General features: G+C 38.7%; 1 protein-coding gene across 3 annotated transcripts in view; it reads right to left on the bottom strand.

The window, feature by feature from the left end:
• The window catches only part of MCCC1 (methylcrotonyl-CoA carboxylase subunit 1), a 58912-nt gene that overhangs the window by 37223 nt on the left and 7202 nt on the right, over positions 1-14487 (bottom strand). For 2 of the 3 annotated variants that reach the window (XM_069472873.1, XM_069472871.1), the window contains 4 exons: positions 11890-11985; positions 8897-9018; positions 8303-8450; positions 8092-8213 (listed from right to left, as the gene is read on the bottom strand). In XM_069472873.1, coding sequence (XP_069328974.1) covers positions 8092-8213; positions 8303-8450; positions 8897-9018; positions 11890-11985 — 488 coding nt within the window. The remainder of the gene's footprint in view (positions 1-8091; positions 8214-8302; positions 8451-8896; positions 9019-11889; positions 11986-14487) is intronic. The other variant, XM_069472874.1, reaches the window with a different exon arrangement.

Here is a 14487-nt window from a genome sequence, read left to right as displayed (position 1 = left end):
TTGGGGGTCTTCTTCATAAATTCTTTGCCTAGGCCAATGTCTGTAAGAGTCTTTCCTATATTTTCTTCTAGAATTCTGATTGTATCACGCCTAAGGTTTAAGTCTGTTATCCACCGTGATTTGATTTTTGTGAGAGGTGAAAGCTGTGGGTCCTGTTTCAGTCTTCCACAAGTGGCTAACCAATTCTCCCAGCACCATTTATTGAATAGGGATTCTTGTCCCCAGAGTATATTCTTTCCCGCTTTGTCAAAAATTAGGTGACTATATGAGGATGGTTCTATATTTGGATTTTCTGTTGTGTTCCACTGGTCTGTGTCCCTGCACTTGTGCCAATACCAGGCTGTTTTAAGAACCACGGCCTTGTAGTATAGTTTGAGGTCTGGCAAATTAATACCTCCCATTTTGTTTTTGTTGCTTAAAATTGCTTTTGCTATACGGGGTCTTCTTTGATGCCATACAAAGTGTATAATTATTTTCTCTATGTCTGTAAAGAATGATGTTGGTAATTTAATAGGGACTGCATTGAATCTGTAGATCACTTTGGGTAGTATAGACATTTTAACAATGTTGATTCTTCCAATCCACGAGCATGGTATATTTTTCTATCTATTTGCAAGTTCTGCTATTTCTTTTCTCAATGTTTCATAGTTTTCCTTATAGAGGTCCTTTACCTCTTTAGTTAGATATATAAATGCTCAACATCCCTAATCATCAGGGAAATGCAAATCAAAACCACAATGAGATATCACTTAACCCCAATGAGAATGGCCTTTATCAAAAAAACCCAAAACAACACATGTTGGCGTGGGTGTGGAGAGACAGGAACACTAATACACTGCTGGTGGGACTGCAAACTAGTGCAACCCCTGTGGAAAGCATTATGGAGGTATCTTAAACAGATTCAAGTAGACCTGCCATTTGACCCAGCAATCCCATTACTGGGCATATACCCAAAGGAAAAAAGGTCATTCTGTAACAAAGACACATGTACCCGAATGTTTATAGCAGCACAATTCACAATAGCAAAGATGTGGAAACAACCCAAATGCCCATCAATACATGATTGGATTAGTAAGCTGTGGTATATGTATACCATGGAATATTACTCAGCTATAAGGAATGATGAAGATACGACATCCCTATGGTTCTCCTGGAGAGAGTTGGAACCCATTCTATTAAGTGAAGTATCCCAAGAATGGAAAAACAGGCATCACATGTACTCACCAGAAAATTGGTTTCCCTGATCATCACCTAAAAACAAATCTGGGAACGACACCAATCGGATATCAGACTGAGGTGGGGGGTGGGGGAGGGGATGGGGGTATGCCTACACAATGAGTGCATTGCGCACCGTTTGGGGAGTGGTAACACTTGAAGGTGCTGACTCGGGAAGGGGGGGTGGGGAAGGGAGGGATTTATACCTACATGATGGGTGCAATGCGCACGACCTGGGGAACAGACACGCCTGGAGCTCTGACTTGGGGGGAAAGGCGGTACAGGAGCAACGTATGTAACCTGCAATTCTGTATCCCCCATAACATGATGAAATAAAAAAAAAAAAAAAAAAAAAAAAAAAGAAAGCAAGCTGGATTTCATGAAAGAATAAACATGTTCCAATTTCTTAACAAAAAAAAAAATAAATAAAAAAAACATATTGTTGCTATTATGTTGAACAAATTGTTATCTGTTAGATCAATTTAGAATAAGAAAAATAAGATTTTATCTGCACCTATTCCTTCTCTAATTCTGTGCTTTTCTTTAAGTATATCCAACTTTCCCACCTATATCATTTTCTTTCTCTTTGAAGAACTTCTGTTAATATTTCTTGCAAGGCAGGTCTACTGGTGACAAATTCCCTCAATTTTTGTTTGGGAAAGTCTTCATTTCTCCTTCATGTTTGAAGGCTAATTGGGCTAGATACAGAAGTCCAGGTTGGTGGGTTTTTTTCTCTCAATATTGTAATTTTTCTTTTTTTTTAATTTAAGAGACAGGGTCTCACTCTGTCACCCAGGGTGGAGTGCAGTGGCCTGAACATAGCCCACTGCAGCCTCAAGCTCCTGGCCTCAAGTGATCCTCCTGCTTTGGCCTCCCAAAGTGCTGGGATTACAGGTGTGAGCCACCACACCCAGCCTCTCTCAAGACTTTAACACTTTATACTTCACTTCATTCCCTTCTTGTTTGTGTGGTTTCTGATGAGATTTCTAATCCTAATTCCTCTATAGGTAAAGTATTTTTTCTCCCATGGCTTCTTTCAAGATTTTCTATTTGTCTTTCTTTTCCTGCAGTTTGAATATGATGTGCAAAGGTGTAGATGTTTTGGTATTTATCCTTGTTGGCTTGGTGTCTTCTGAGCTTCTTGGTTCTGTGGCTTGGTTTCTATCATTAATTCTGGAAAATTCTTGGCTATTACTACTTCAAATATTTCTCTTATTCATTTCTTTCTTCTTGTGGGTATTCAAATAACACGTTGCACCTTTAAAAATTGCTCCAAAATTCTTGGATACTCTGTTCTGTTTTTTTTTTTTTTTTTTAATTTCTCTTTACGTTTCAGTTTGAGAAATTTCTATTGACATATGTTCAAGATCACTGATTATTTCCTCAGTTGTGTCTAGTCTAATCTACTGGTAAGCCCATCAAATGCATTCTTCATTTCTGTATAATGTTTTTGATTTCTAGCATTTTGTTTTGATGCTTTTTTAGCACTTTCATCTCTCTGCTTACATTACCCATCTGTTTTTATACGCTGTCTATTTTTTTCATTAGAGTCTTTAACATATTAATCAAATACTTTAAATTCCCTATCTGATAATTCCTAAATTTGTGTCATATCTCAGTCTGGTTCTGATGCTTACATTGTTTCTTCACACCATTCTTTTTCTTGCGTTTAGCATGCCTTGCAATTTTTTGGTTAAAAGTAGGACATGGCTGGGTGCAGTGGTTCACACCAATAATCCCAGCACTTTGGGAAGCTGAGGTGGGAGGATTGCTTGAGGTTAGGAGTTCAAGACTAGCCTGGCAACATAGTGAGACCCTATCTCTACAAAAAATTTAAAAATTAACTGGGCATGGTGGCATACACCTGCAGTCCCAGCTACTGGGGAAGCGCTGTCAGGAAGATTGCTTTAGCCCAGGAGTTTGAGGTTGCATTGAGCTATGAATGCACCAATGCACTACAGCCTGGGTGACAAAGCAAGATCTTGCCTCCTTTAAAAAAAAAAGGTAGGACATGATGTATCCTGTAATAGGACCTGAGGTAAACAGACCTTTAAAGTGAGGTCTTATGATAATCTGCCTAGGAGTAAGCTGTGTTTAATGTTTGCAGTAGCTGTAGGTACCAGAAAGTTTCACTTTCCTCTAGAATCCTTGTTTTGTTTTGTTTTTTTCCACCTGGTGTCTTTGGTTTCCATAGGAACTGCTTTTTCAAAAGAGTCTGTGTTTCTGGCCGGGCGCGGTGGCTCACGCCTGTAATCCTAGCACTCTGGGAGGCCGAGGCGGGTGGATCGCTCAAGGTCAGGAGTTCGAGACCAGCCTGAGCGAGACCCCGTCTCTACTAAAAATAGAAAGACATTATATGGACAACTAAAAATCTATATAGAAAAAATTAGCCGGGCATAGTGGCGCATGCCTGTAGTCCCAGCTACTCGGGAGGCTGAGGCAGTAGGATCGCTTAAGCCGAGGAGTCTGAGGTTGCTGTGAGCTAAGCTGACGCCACGGCACTCACTCTAGCCTGGGCAACAAAGTGAGACTCTGTCTCAACAAAAAAAAAAAAAAAAAAAAAGAGTCTGTGTTTCATAGCTCCTTCAGTTGTAATCCATTGGTATTCTACTAGGGCCCTGGTGACATGTTTCTTAGTCTCTTCTGACTGCTGTAACAAAATACCTTAAATTGGGCAATTTATAAATAACGAAATTTATTTCTTACATTTCTAGACGCTGAGACGTCCAAGATCAAGGCACTGGCAAATTTGGCTTCTGGTGAGGGCCTATTCCTAATAGATGGTACCTTGTTCCTGTGTCTTCACATGGTACAAGAGGGGAGGGACAAACAGGCTTCCTTAGGCACTCCTCCTTAAGCACCCTCATGACATAGTCACCTCCCAAAGGCCCCACCTTTTAGGGTTAGGTCTTAACATGTGACTTTTGGAGGGACACAAATGTTCAGACCATAGCAGTCTGTGGGAAGGAAAGCATTCTATAATCTTATGATTAATTCTCAGTCTTTTAGTGGGCCTGTATTTGTGCTGTGACCTTCACAAGTGTTTCTTAGCCTTTTTTTTTTTTTTTTTCAGACAGTCTTGCTCTGTTGCCCAGGCTAGAGTGCTGTGGCATCAAGCCTAGCTTAAAGCAACCTCAAACTCCTGGGCTCAAGTGATCCTCCTGCCTCAGCCTCTTGAGTAGCTGGGACTACAGGCATGAGCCACCATGCCTGGCTAATTTTTTTCTGGTTTTATTAGAAACAGGGTCTCATTCCTGCTTAGGGCTCAGGCTGGTCTCAAACTCCTGAGCTCAAGAGATCCTCCCACCTTGGCCACTAGAGTGTTAGGATTACAGGCATGAGCCACTGCGCCCAGCCTTCTTAGCCTTTTTTTTTTCTTTTCTCTCCCAGGAAACAGGAAGGCTAGAGGAGGTTAGAGTTGGCTATCTACCTTTTCCTCAGGACAGAAAAAGCTCTGGTAACATTTCCTTTGGAGTCAGTATTTCTTTTATTAAGGAGAATAGAATATTCTGGGCCTATATCAAAATGGTTACTTTTCTTCTCTCACTATCCCCAAACATAAGGGAATTTTTCTCCAATTTTTACTGTGAGAAGCTGGTGAGGTTCCTACAGGCAAAAAACATGAAAGTGGGAGGTCCTCCTAAGACTGGGCCCCAAAGAGTTTCTCACTTTGAAGCTAGCCCACGCTCAGCCACCAGCCATTTGTCAAAATTCCCATTTAAATGTTATGGCTTCAAAGTGTGGGAGAGGGGTTGGGGGAAAGAAAAAAGTTATGGCTTCAGCAGCTCCTGATCCAGGTAAGCTGATCTTGGCTATGACTCACTGTATTCATACCACCTGTCCAGATGCTAGAGTGGTGGTTTGTCCCATGGCCTCAATTCTCTGCTGGGTCTAAAAAGTCATTGAACTTTCATTTTGTTCAGGTTTTTTCTTGCTTTTTGGATGTGAGTGATGACTGCCAAGCTCTTTACATGTTGGAGCTGAAGTGTCTGTTTTTCAAATTCCAACTGTAAAATTCTACCATGTCCACTGACTCTTCCTCTTTTTTTTTTTTTTTTTAGCTGCTCCAGGGAAAGAAATGCCACAGCAGGAATTCCGGGTTATGAAGGGAACATGTGTGGGGCACACCAAGAGCATGGAGCAGCTCTTTTCTAAGTTCTCAAAAGTGGGAAATACTTCTCCTTTGGCTGCTTCCAAGGGAAGCTCAGTGAAGATCTGTGTTCTCTGTTACGACTTCTGTAATCATTAAGTCACTCATTATTTTCCTTTTTCTGACTGACCCTTTTCTGTGCCGCTTTATCCAACTTACAGTTTCTGCAGCATAGTGTCTACAAGTGTCTGAGAACCAGGAAGTGCATCAAATCCCAGCTACTCCAATTTAGCCACTGGTGGAGTCTGGCGAGACAGAGAGATAGACAGATGCAGCTAGAGTCTACTAGGAATGCCCTGATATTTTCCTAAGAGTTATGGAACTTTTATTTTCCTATTTACTTTTTTAATCCATCTAGTATATTGAATATGAACTGAGGAAGGACTCTGATTTCTTTTTTCTCCTCTATAACAGTATACTTTAAAGATGGTTTCCCATCTGATATACTTAATAGTTCTGATCAGAGTTGTAAAACATCTTGATACCTACTTTTCTCAGTTATCGGCACCACCTTGACAAACTTCTGTCACTCCATTAATCCAACAGGTAGTTATTTAGCAGGATATAAACTATATATACTATGATCATCATGATATTCAAATGCTATTACTAGAAAATACAGAATAGAAATACGGTCACGTGCCACACAATGACATTTTGGTAAACGACAGACTGCATATACGATGGTGGTTTCATAAGATTATGACGGAAGTGAAAAATTCCTACTATCTAGTGATGTCATGGCCATCACAATGTCATAGTGCAATGCATTACCTTTTCTATGGTTAGATAAACAAATACTTACCATTGTGTTATAATTGCTTACAGTATTTGGTACAGGGACATGCTGTACAGGTTTGTAGCATAGGAGCATGCCATATAGCTTAGATGGGTAGCAGGCTATACCGTCTAGGTGTGGAAGTATACTCTATGATGTTTGCACAATGATGAAATGACCTAATCATGAATTTCTCAGGATGTATCACCGTTAAGTGACACATGACTGTATACAGAAATGCTAATACTTAAATATACTACCAGGTCCTTGATTCCCAGGAGCTTTCCAGCTATTGGGGGAATAAATTACAATGGAATACAATGTATAGCGAACATTTCATAAGTAAGGAATTTACATCTTCAAAAAATGTTAAATGTTGTATCTTGGACAAACAGGTGACAGCAAAGAAAGGATAAAGTTAAAAAATGATAGAAAAATTTAAAGTGAAAAGAAAAAAGAAAAAAAATATAACTCCATGTTATATTTTTAGAGTTATAGTCACTGAAAGAACTAGCTGATATCTCCATAAGGCTAACTCAAGAGTATGCTAATTTGGTTAGCCTATTCTTTTTTGAAAGATATTGTGGAAGGAAGCTTCAAGGTTACCTTAGAACCTCCTCCACTTTTGCCTTACTTCCCACTAACGGACGGCAGATGCTGTGCCCTCCTAATCCATTGACCTATTTTAAGATTGACTTTTTTACCACCAAACTCTAACTGAATTTCATTTACTATGCCATTCTCAGGGACAGTTCCAAGGTTTGTAGGGCCTGAAACAAAAAAAATTAGGGGACCTTCTTTAAGAAGAAAAATAAATAATTGAGAATACAAAGTCAGGTCAGGGATGTAGAAAAGATGTATATAAGGGAAGGGCTGAAAGCTTCAACTTCATTACCTTCAAGGTAAATCCCTCTCTAGTCATGGTTCCCAAATGAATTATTCTTTTCACTTGACTTATAGGTTATGTAATTTTTTAACAATTGCAACAAAATCTATGAAACAAGAAACTTTATAATCAACATATTATTTTAAACAACAGTCTTGAAAATAAAATTCCAAAAAAAAAAAAAATTTAGAAATCCCCATCGCATTTGGTACAGCAATACCTAGAGAAACAGTTTAGTACAGTGGCGAGAAGAGTGTGAACTCTGGAGTCAAAGTGCCAGGATCATATCCTAGCTTTACCCCTCAACAGCTGGGTGGCTTCATGCAATTAACATGACCGCTCTGCTGCTTGGTGCCCTCCCTGCAAAATGAGAATAATACCTACCTAATGGGGTTGCTGTAAGAATCCAATTAGAATTAGAAGGACAGCAAGATTATTTAGTATATGTAAAATACTTAGAATCTGGCACATGGTAAGTAAACATTAGCAGCTATTATTATTATTTATTAACATAACGTTTATAATTAAATTCAATTTGGGTAACGATTTCCATTTCTGAGCATCTCAACTGATGCTCACAGAGTTCTTTAAATACAGCTTGATTTATTATAAGAATTTTTTTATATTGAAAAACCCTAAATTCCATCAACAAGAAATGATGATTGAATGAATTAATGGTACACCTATCATGAAACCATTAAGCCACCAATAAAAAGAATGAGGTAGATCTACATTTGCTGACAGGGAAAGATATTAACTAGGATACAATATTAGTATATAATATGCTATAATATTAGTGTATAATATATATGATTCTATTTACTATTCTTAGGTATGTATTTTGTTTTCTGTGTGCATTGTGCATAGGTACATATGCTTCTATTCAAATAGAAAATACCCGGAAGAATCTATTCCATCATATAATCAGGTTACTTCAGGGTGGGATTGGGAAATTTAATGCACTTATGTACTGTTACAATTTTATATTTTATAGAATGTGCATGCATTACTTTATAATTTAATTTTAAAAGTCTGTGAGTCAGAAAAGTAAGCTCAACTCACCTTGGTGTGTCCACAAACTTCTCGATCAACATAGCATCATCATTAAAAGACTGCTTAGCTTCTCTCCGCGCGGATTCTAACTGTTCTTGAAATTCTTTTTCTGATCTAACGATCCTCATACCCTAAGAGAGAAAAGATGGTTGGGACTACAACGTGAGTAAAACAAAGAAGACTAACCTGAAATGGCAAACATAAGCACACACAATCTTACTTTTCCTCCTCCACCACGGACGGCTTTAATCATGACAGGGTAACCGATTCTCTCAGCGTGTTTTTTCAGGCATTGGTCTGATAGGTCCTCGCCGTGATAACCTTCTACAATAGGTACTCCAGCAGCAGCCATTATGGATTTGGATGTGCTTTAGAGAAAAGAAAAAAAAAAAAAAAAAAAAAACCAAAACAAGATGCCCCAATTCTATGAATAATTTCATTCAAGAGAAAAACAAATAACTACCCAATCTATAAATTATAATGAAATTTTTAAAAAAAAAAATCTCACAGGTAAAAAGAAAAGATCAGTCTGAGACAACAAATATTAACACAAACATTAAAATGTCTATTGGTTAGTTTTCCTCATTTCATGTAGTAGTTCATCTCACCTTACTTTTATCCAAAAAAAAGCAAAGTAATATACTGATTAGAAGCATTAACTATTTTATGTAACTCAATGGTATTTCCCTATGTGCAGATAAATAACTTATTCCTATGGCAACAAAAGGGTATAATTAAAACAACCATTATAAGTAAAATAAATAATTTCAATTGACTTGCATATGGTTATATTTAAAAAGACATAAACTCATACCTTTTTATACCCATGTCTCTAATTGCAGATGAAGGAGGACCTATAAAAATAATTCCTTCTTGCTTACAAAGTTCACCAAATTCCACGTTTTCTGAAAGAAAACCATATCCTGGATGGATAGCCTAAAAGTGAGAAATAAAATGACAAACTTACTAGTTAGTGCTTAACTAGCAAAGCCTCGATGCAGGTGAAGTTGTCTTCCTCTGGGGAGGCCTCTCCCTACGCTGGTAATAGGTACACTGTGGTCTCTATCAAAATATGTTTCCAAAGAAAAATCTGAAACATTCATACTAAAGCTCTGAAGCCTTACCTAAACCTGAAGAATCTGTGCTCATTTTTATTGTGGTAATATATATAAAATTTACCTTTTTTTGTTGTTGTTGTTGAGACAGAGTCTCACTTTGTTGCCCAGGCTAGAGTGAGTGCCGTGGCGTCAGCTTAGCTCACAGCAACCTCAGACTCCTCGGCTTAAGCGATCCTCCTGTCTCAGCCTCCCGAGTAGCTGGGACTACAGGCATGCGCCACTGTGCCCGGCTAATTTTTTCTATATAGATTTTTAGTTGTCCATATAATTTCTTTCTATTTTTAGTAGAGACGGGGTCTCGCTCTTGCTCAGGCTGGTCTCGAACTCCTGACCTCGAGCGATCCACCTGCCTCGGCCTCCCAGAGTGCTAGGATTACAGGCGTGAGCCACCACGTCCGGCCTAAAATTTACCATTTTAACCACTTTTAAATATACAATTCCATGGCATTAAGTACATTCACAATGTTATGCAACCATCACCACCATCCATCGCCAGAATGTTTTCATCATCCCAAACATATTTCCTCCTTCTCTCAGGTCCCTGGTAACCTCTATTTTACGTTCTGCTTCTATGAATTTGCCTCGTCTAGGTATCTTATATAAGCAGAATTATACAATATTTGTCTCTTTGAGTCTGGCTTATTTCATCTAGCAGAATGTTTTCAAGGTTCATTCATGTAGCATGTATCAGAATTTCATTCCTTTTTAAAGCAGAATAATATTCCACTGTATGTATATGCCACATTTTGTTTAGCCATTCATCTATTGATGGATATGTGGGTTACTCCAACCTTTTAGCTATTATGAATAATGCTGCTATGAACATTGGTGTACAAGTATCTGTTTGAGTCCCTGCTCTAAATTCTTTTAGGTATTTACCTAGAAATGGAATTGCTGGATCATGTGGTATAGAAGAATATGTATTGTAATTTAAAATATTATTGCTATTAGGGTAGATTGTCAAGGAGTAAAGGGCTTCAGCATAGTAAGCGGGATCTGTTTACTGTCTCCAGGCAAAACTGGCCTAGAAATGAAACCATGATATCCAAAAGCTGAAAAGATCACACTAGCACAATAATTCCTCATTTATCTTCAGGCCACTATCTGCCAATGTCATCTCTCCAGAAAAAAAGCCAAGAAGCAAACAGTCATACATTAAAGTCTACAGTAGCCCTCCCTTATCCATGGGGGATACGCCCAGTGGATGCCTGAAACTGTGGCTAGTACCGAACTCGACTGCCATCGATCAGAACATGTTTCTGTTCGTGTCTTCCACCCACACAGTTAACACCTTTTCCATCTTACCTAAGCACTTATCATGCACTGTGGCTGTAATTTTTGCAGTTTGAGGTCCAACAGCAAAGTAGCACAAATTTCTTTTTCCTTCTTCACCCTTCTCATGGATAGAATATTCATTCTTACTATAGATCTTAGCAACCTCAGTGTGAGTGTTTTTTTTCTTTCCTTTCTTCACCTCTTCACTTAAAGGCAGCATCTTACAGCTTCACTTTGGCACATCTCCTGTGCCAGTGTTACTACTCTTGTGCTTTGAGGCCATATCCAGTAAAACAAGGGTGACTAGAACACAAGCACTATGACACTGTGACAATCAATCTGGTAACTGAGACAGAGACCAAGTGACTGAGGGGTGGGTGGCAGGGTCAGTATGGAAAAGCTGGACACAGGGATGATCAGTATCCCAGGAGGGATGAAGCACATGATACGAGATCTTATCAGGCTACTCAGAATGACATGCAATTTAAAACTTATTGTTTATTTCTGGAATTGTCCATTTAACATTTTAAACCACAGTAACTGAAACTGCTGAAAGCACAACCATGGATAAGAGGGACTACTGTATATACTTTAGTGAAAACGGAACCCCTAAGACTTTAGGCTGGTCATTTTTTTTTTTTTTGAAACAGGGTCTCGCTTTGTTGCCCAGGCTAGAGTGCAGTGGTGTCACCATAGATCACTACAACCTCAAACTCCTGGCAATCCTCCTGCCTCAGGCTCCCCAGTAGCTGGCACCACCATGCCCAACTAATTTTTCTATTCTTTGTAGAAACAAGGTCTCACTATGTTGCTCAGGCTGGCCTTGAACTCCTGGCCTCAAGTGATCCTACCACCTTGGCCTCCCAAAATGCTAGGATTGCAGGCATGAGCCACCAGGCTCGGCCTTAGCCTGGTCACTTCTAATTTCCTGAGAATGTTAACAAATTTACTTATCTGGTTTTCTAACTCATAGGAAACGAAAATCGGTAACTACAGGACAGCAAGATTTCTAAGAGTAAACACACTGACAGCAAAAAGAGAAGAAAGAGAAGAAAAAAAAGGCAAAGAAGGCTTGTAATTTAGAGCATCACCTATTTCTCCCAAAGGATCTGATGTTCCTAGCATCTAATTCTGAAGGTATTAAAAAGCTGAATTCCCTGTTATTTTTTATTTATAATTTAGACATTCCTTCTACCTATTTCTCCAAAAATCTGAGTGCACAGGATTCAGTAAAAAGGCAGAGTGGCTGAGGAATGAGAAAGGACATGCCTAGTTTACAATGACAATCCAATAATGAAATGTAAAAATCTTAAGAATGGCTAAAAATGGAAAATAATTTCTATAAATAAGTAATTTTGCATAAATTGTACAAAACTTATTCCTTTTGCATTACAAATCTCTTCACAACTCTCACCTGCGCAGCAGAGATCTTGGCCACTTGAATGATTTTCTCCATAGAAAGGTAGCTCTGCTGGGAGGGACTAGGGCCAATGGAATATGCTTCATCTGCCTGTTTAAAAAACATTACATGCTTAAAAGACTACATGACTACTACATACTCACACACTACATAGAACTGTTTTAGGGTCATTTGTTTACTATAAATAAAAATACCATACCCCAAAGGACAGTGCAAGAATTGAGAAACTAAAGTACCAGCTCATATCTATGTTATGAAAAAATTTTATTTTCATGCATAAACCACACACTGGAGTGAAATTAGTGTCTTTGGATAGAAAGCAACAGGCATTAGTCATGATATTTATTATTATTAGCAACAATAATAACGTTAAATGTATTTAATGCCAAACATTTACAATTTGACAATAGAAACAAAATATAACACAGATGTATGTAGCAAGAAAAAAACTACAAAGTTTACTAAAGTTTATATAGAGTACGATGATAATGCTCCTTCTTTCCATATATTGGTGAATTATTTTATACTATCCTTTAAAGCTTTCTCGTAATCACAGATTCCCTTGATGTAGACCAGACAGAATGCATCGTTCACTCATTCATTCATTCAAAGACTCACTGAATGCCTACAACGTGCCACACTTTGAGGTGAGAGCTGCCTGTACCACAGCAAACAAATGTCCGTGTACAGAGGGAGAGACAGACATTAAACATATTCACACTGTTAATGACAACTGCGATAAAGGCTATGAAGGAAAAGCCAAGGGCACAGAGGCTATAAGAGGAAGACCTGATCTGGTCCGAAGGTGGTATGGAAAAGTCTGGGAGGAAGGTCAGGGAAGGCTCCTCAAGGATGATCAGGACTTTGCCTGGCAAATGGGTGGAGACTGGAGTTGGAAACAGGAATGGAGACGGGGGCAGAAAAAACATGAAGGTGGGGAGAAACCTGGCCCATCTGAGGGACTGACGGAGGCCCATGGTGCTGGAACATAGTGAGTGAAGGGTCAAGGGGCCAGAGACGACAGTGGATGGAAAGTTGGGCACAGATTTCATAAGGCCTTGGGAGAGGTTAAAAAGCTTTGGACTTTTTCCTAAGGGAGCACATAAAGAGGGGTTTTTATAAGTTTTTTTTTAACTTTTAATTTCACAAAACACAAGTCTATTCTCATTCTAAAGAATGCGAATGATAATACAAACGCAAAGCAGCCCTTTGGCACCCTCCCCCCCAGTCGCAATCCCCTTCTAGATATAACTTCCACTATGATCAATGTGGGACATATTTTTCCATATCCATAATCCTATTTATTCATATATATATTTATATAAACACATATAGTTTTGGTTTTTACACAAATAGGATCATACTATGTAGTTATCCTCTGCAGTTGCTTTTTTCATTAACAGTATGCCTTGGGAGCTTTTTCCTCGCTAGTACTCGTATGTCTACTTCATTTTGTATAACAGTTGCATAATGTTTCGCAGTACAGAGGTACCACGGTTCCTTCAAACATGTACCTCTTAATGTGCACTTGAATATGGGCAAGGCTTTAGCAGACATTCCTGTATATACCTATCTTTATACATATATGTGAGCAGGTCTCTGAGACCGAGACCTAGAATAATGTTTACAGGGTTGAGTTGAAGCATATGCACATTTTAATAGCTCCTGGTTAATCAGCTTTTGAAATGGTTTTACCAATATACATTTCCATCAACATACCAATTTCTAACCACTTTCATTGACACTGAATATTATCTATCTTTTAAATTATTACTAATCTGGTAGATTATATAAAAGTTTAAAGCATTTAAAGTAAAGGAGTAGCATGAACAAATTTTTATTTTAAACTCTCAGTCAGTCTAGCTGAAATGCAGAAAATAGACTGAGGGAGGGGGTCAAGAATGGAAGTAGGGAGACTAGTTAGGAGGCTACAGCATTTGACCAAATAAGAGATGACAGTCGCTTTGACTTAAGGTACAGGTGGGAGAGGGCAGAAGGAAGTAGAAAGAAATGTTTGGCAAGTAGAATTAACAGCACTTGGTGATTTTTCTAGATGGAGAGGGAAGGGGTGAAGGATACAGAGTGGGGAGGAAGAGGGAAAGATGTTCAAAGACTCCTATATCTCTGGCATTATTTTTATGAGCAGTGGTGTTGGTGTCTAATGGGTTAGGGAAAGCTGCAAGAAAAGCAAGTTTGGTACAGATGAAAAGTCCTGAGTTCAATTTCAGATAGATTACTTTGGTACCTGTGACATATGAAAGTGTTGATGTCGAGTGGGCAGTTGGATATACATGCAACACGCTCAAAACAAAGTCTGGGCTAGAAATAGAAATTTGGGAGTTTTTTGCAAAGCCATAGGAGTAGGTGAAATTATCTAGAATGAGAGTATACAGTGAGAAAAGAAGGAGGTGAAGGACCAAGTCCTGAGGAACTTCAACATTAAGGATCTGGCAGATGGGGAATGTCCAGAAAAAGGACATTAAGAGAGGACAGGAAGGCAAGAGGTCAGGAAAGCCATAGAATTTATTTCTAAAAGGATGGAGTAGTTTACTATGGTGTTAAATGCTGCTGAGAGGTCAAGTCAGCTCAGGC

Source organism: Eulemur rufifrons, chromosome 7 (assembly GCF_041146395.1).
Source record: "Eulemur rufifrons isolate Redbay chromosome 7, OSU_ERuf_1, whole genome shotgun sequence".
NCBI classification, from domain to species: Eukaryota; Metazoa; Chordata; class Mammalia; order Primates; family Lemuridae; genus Eulemur; species Eulemur rufifrons.
This window is presented reverse-complemented; position numbering and strand designations above follow the sequence as displayed.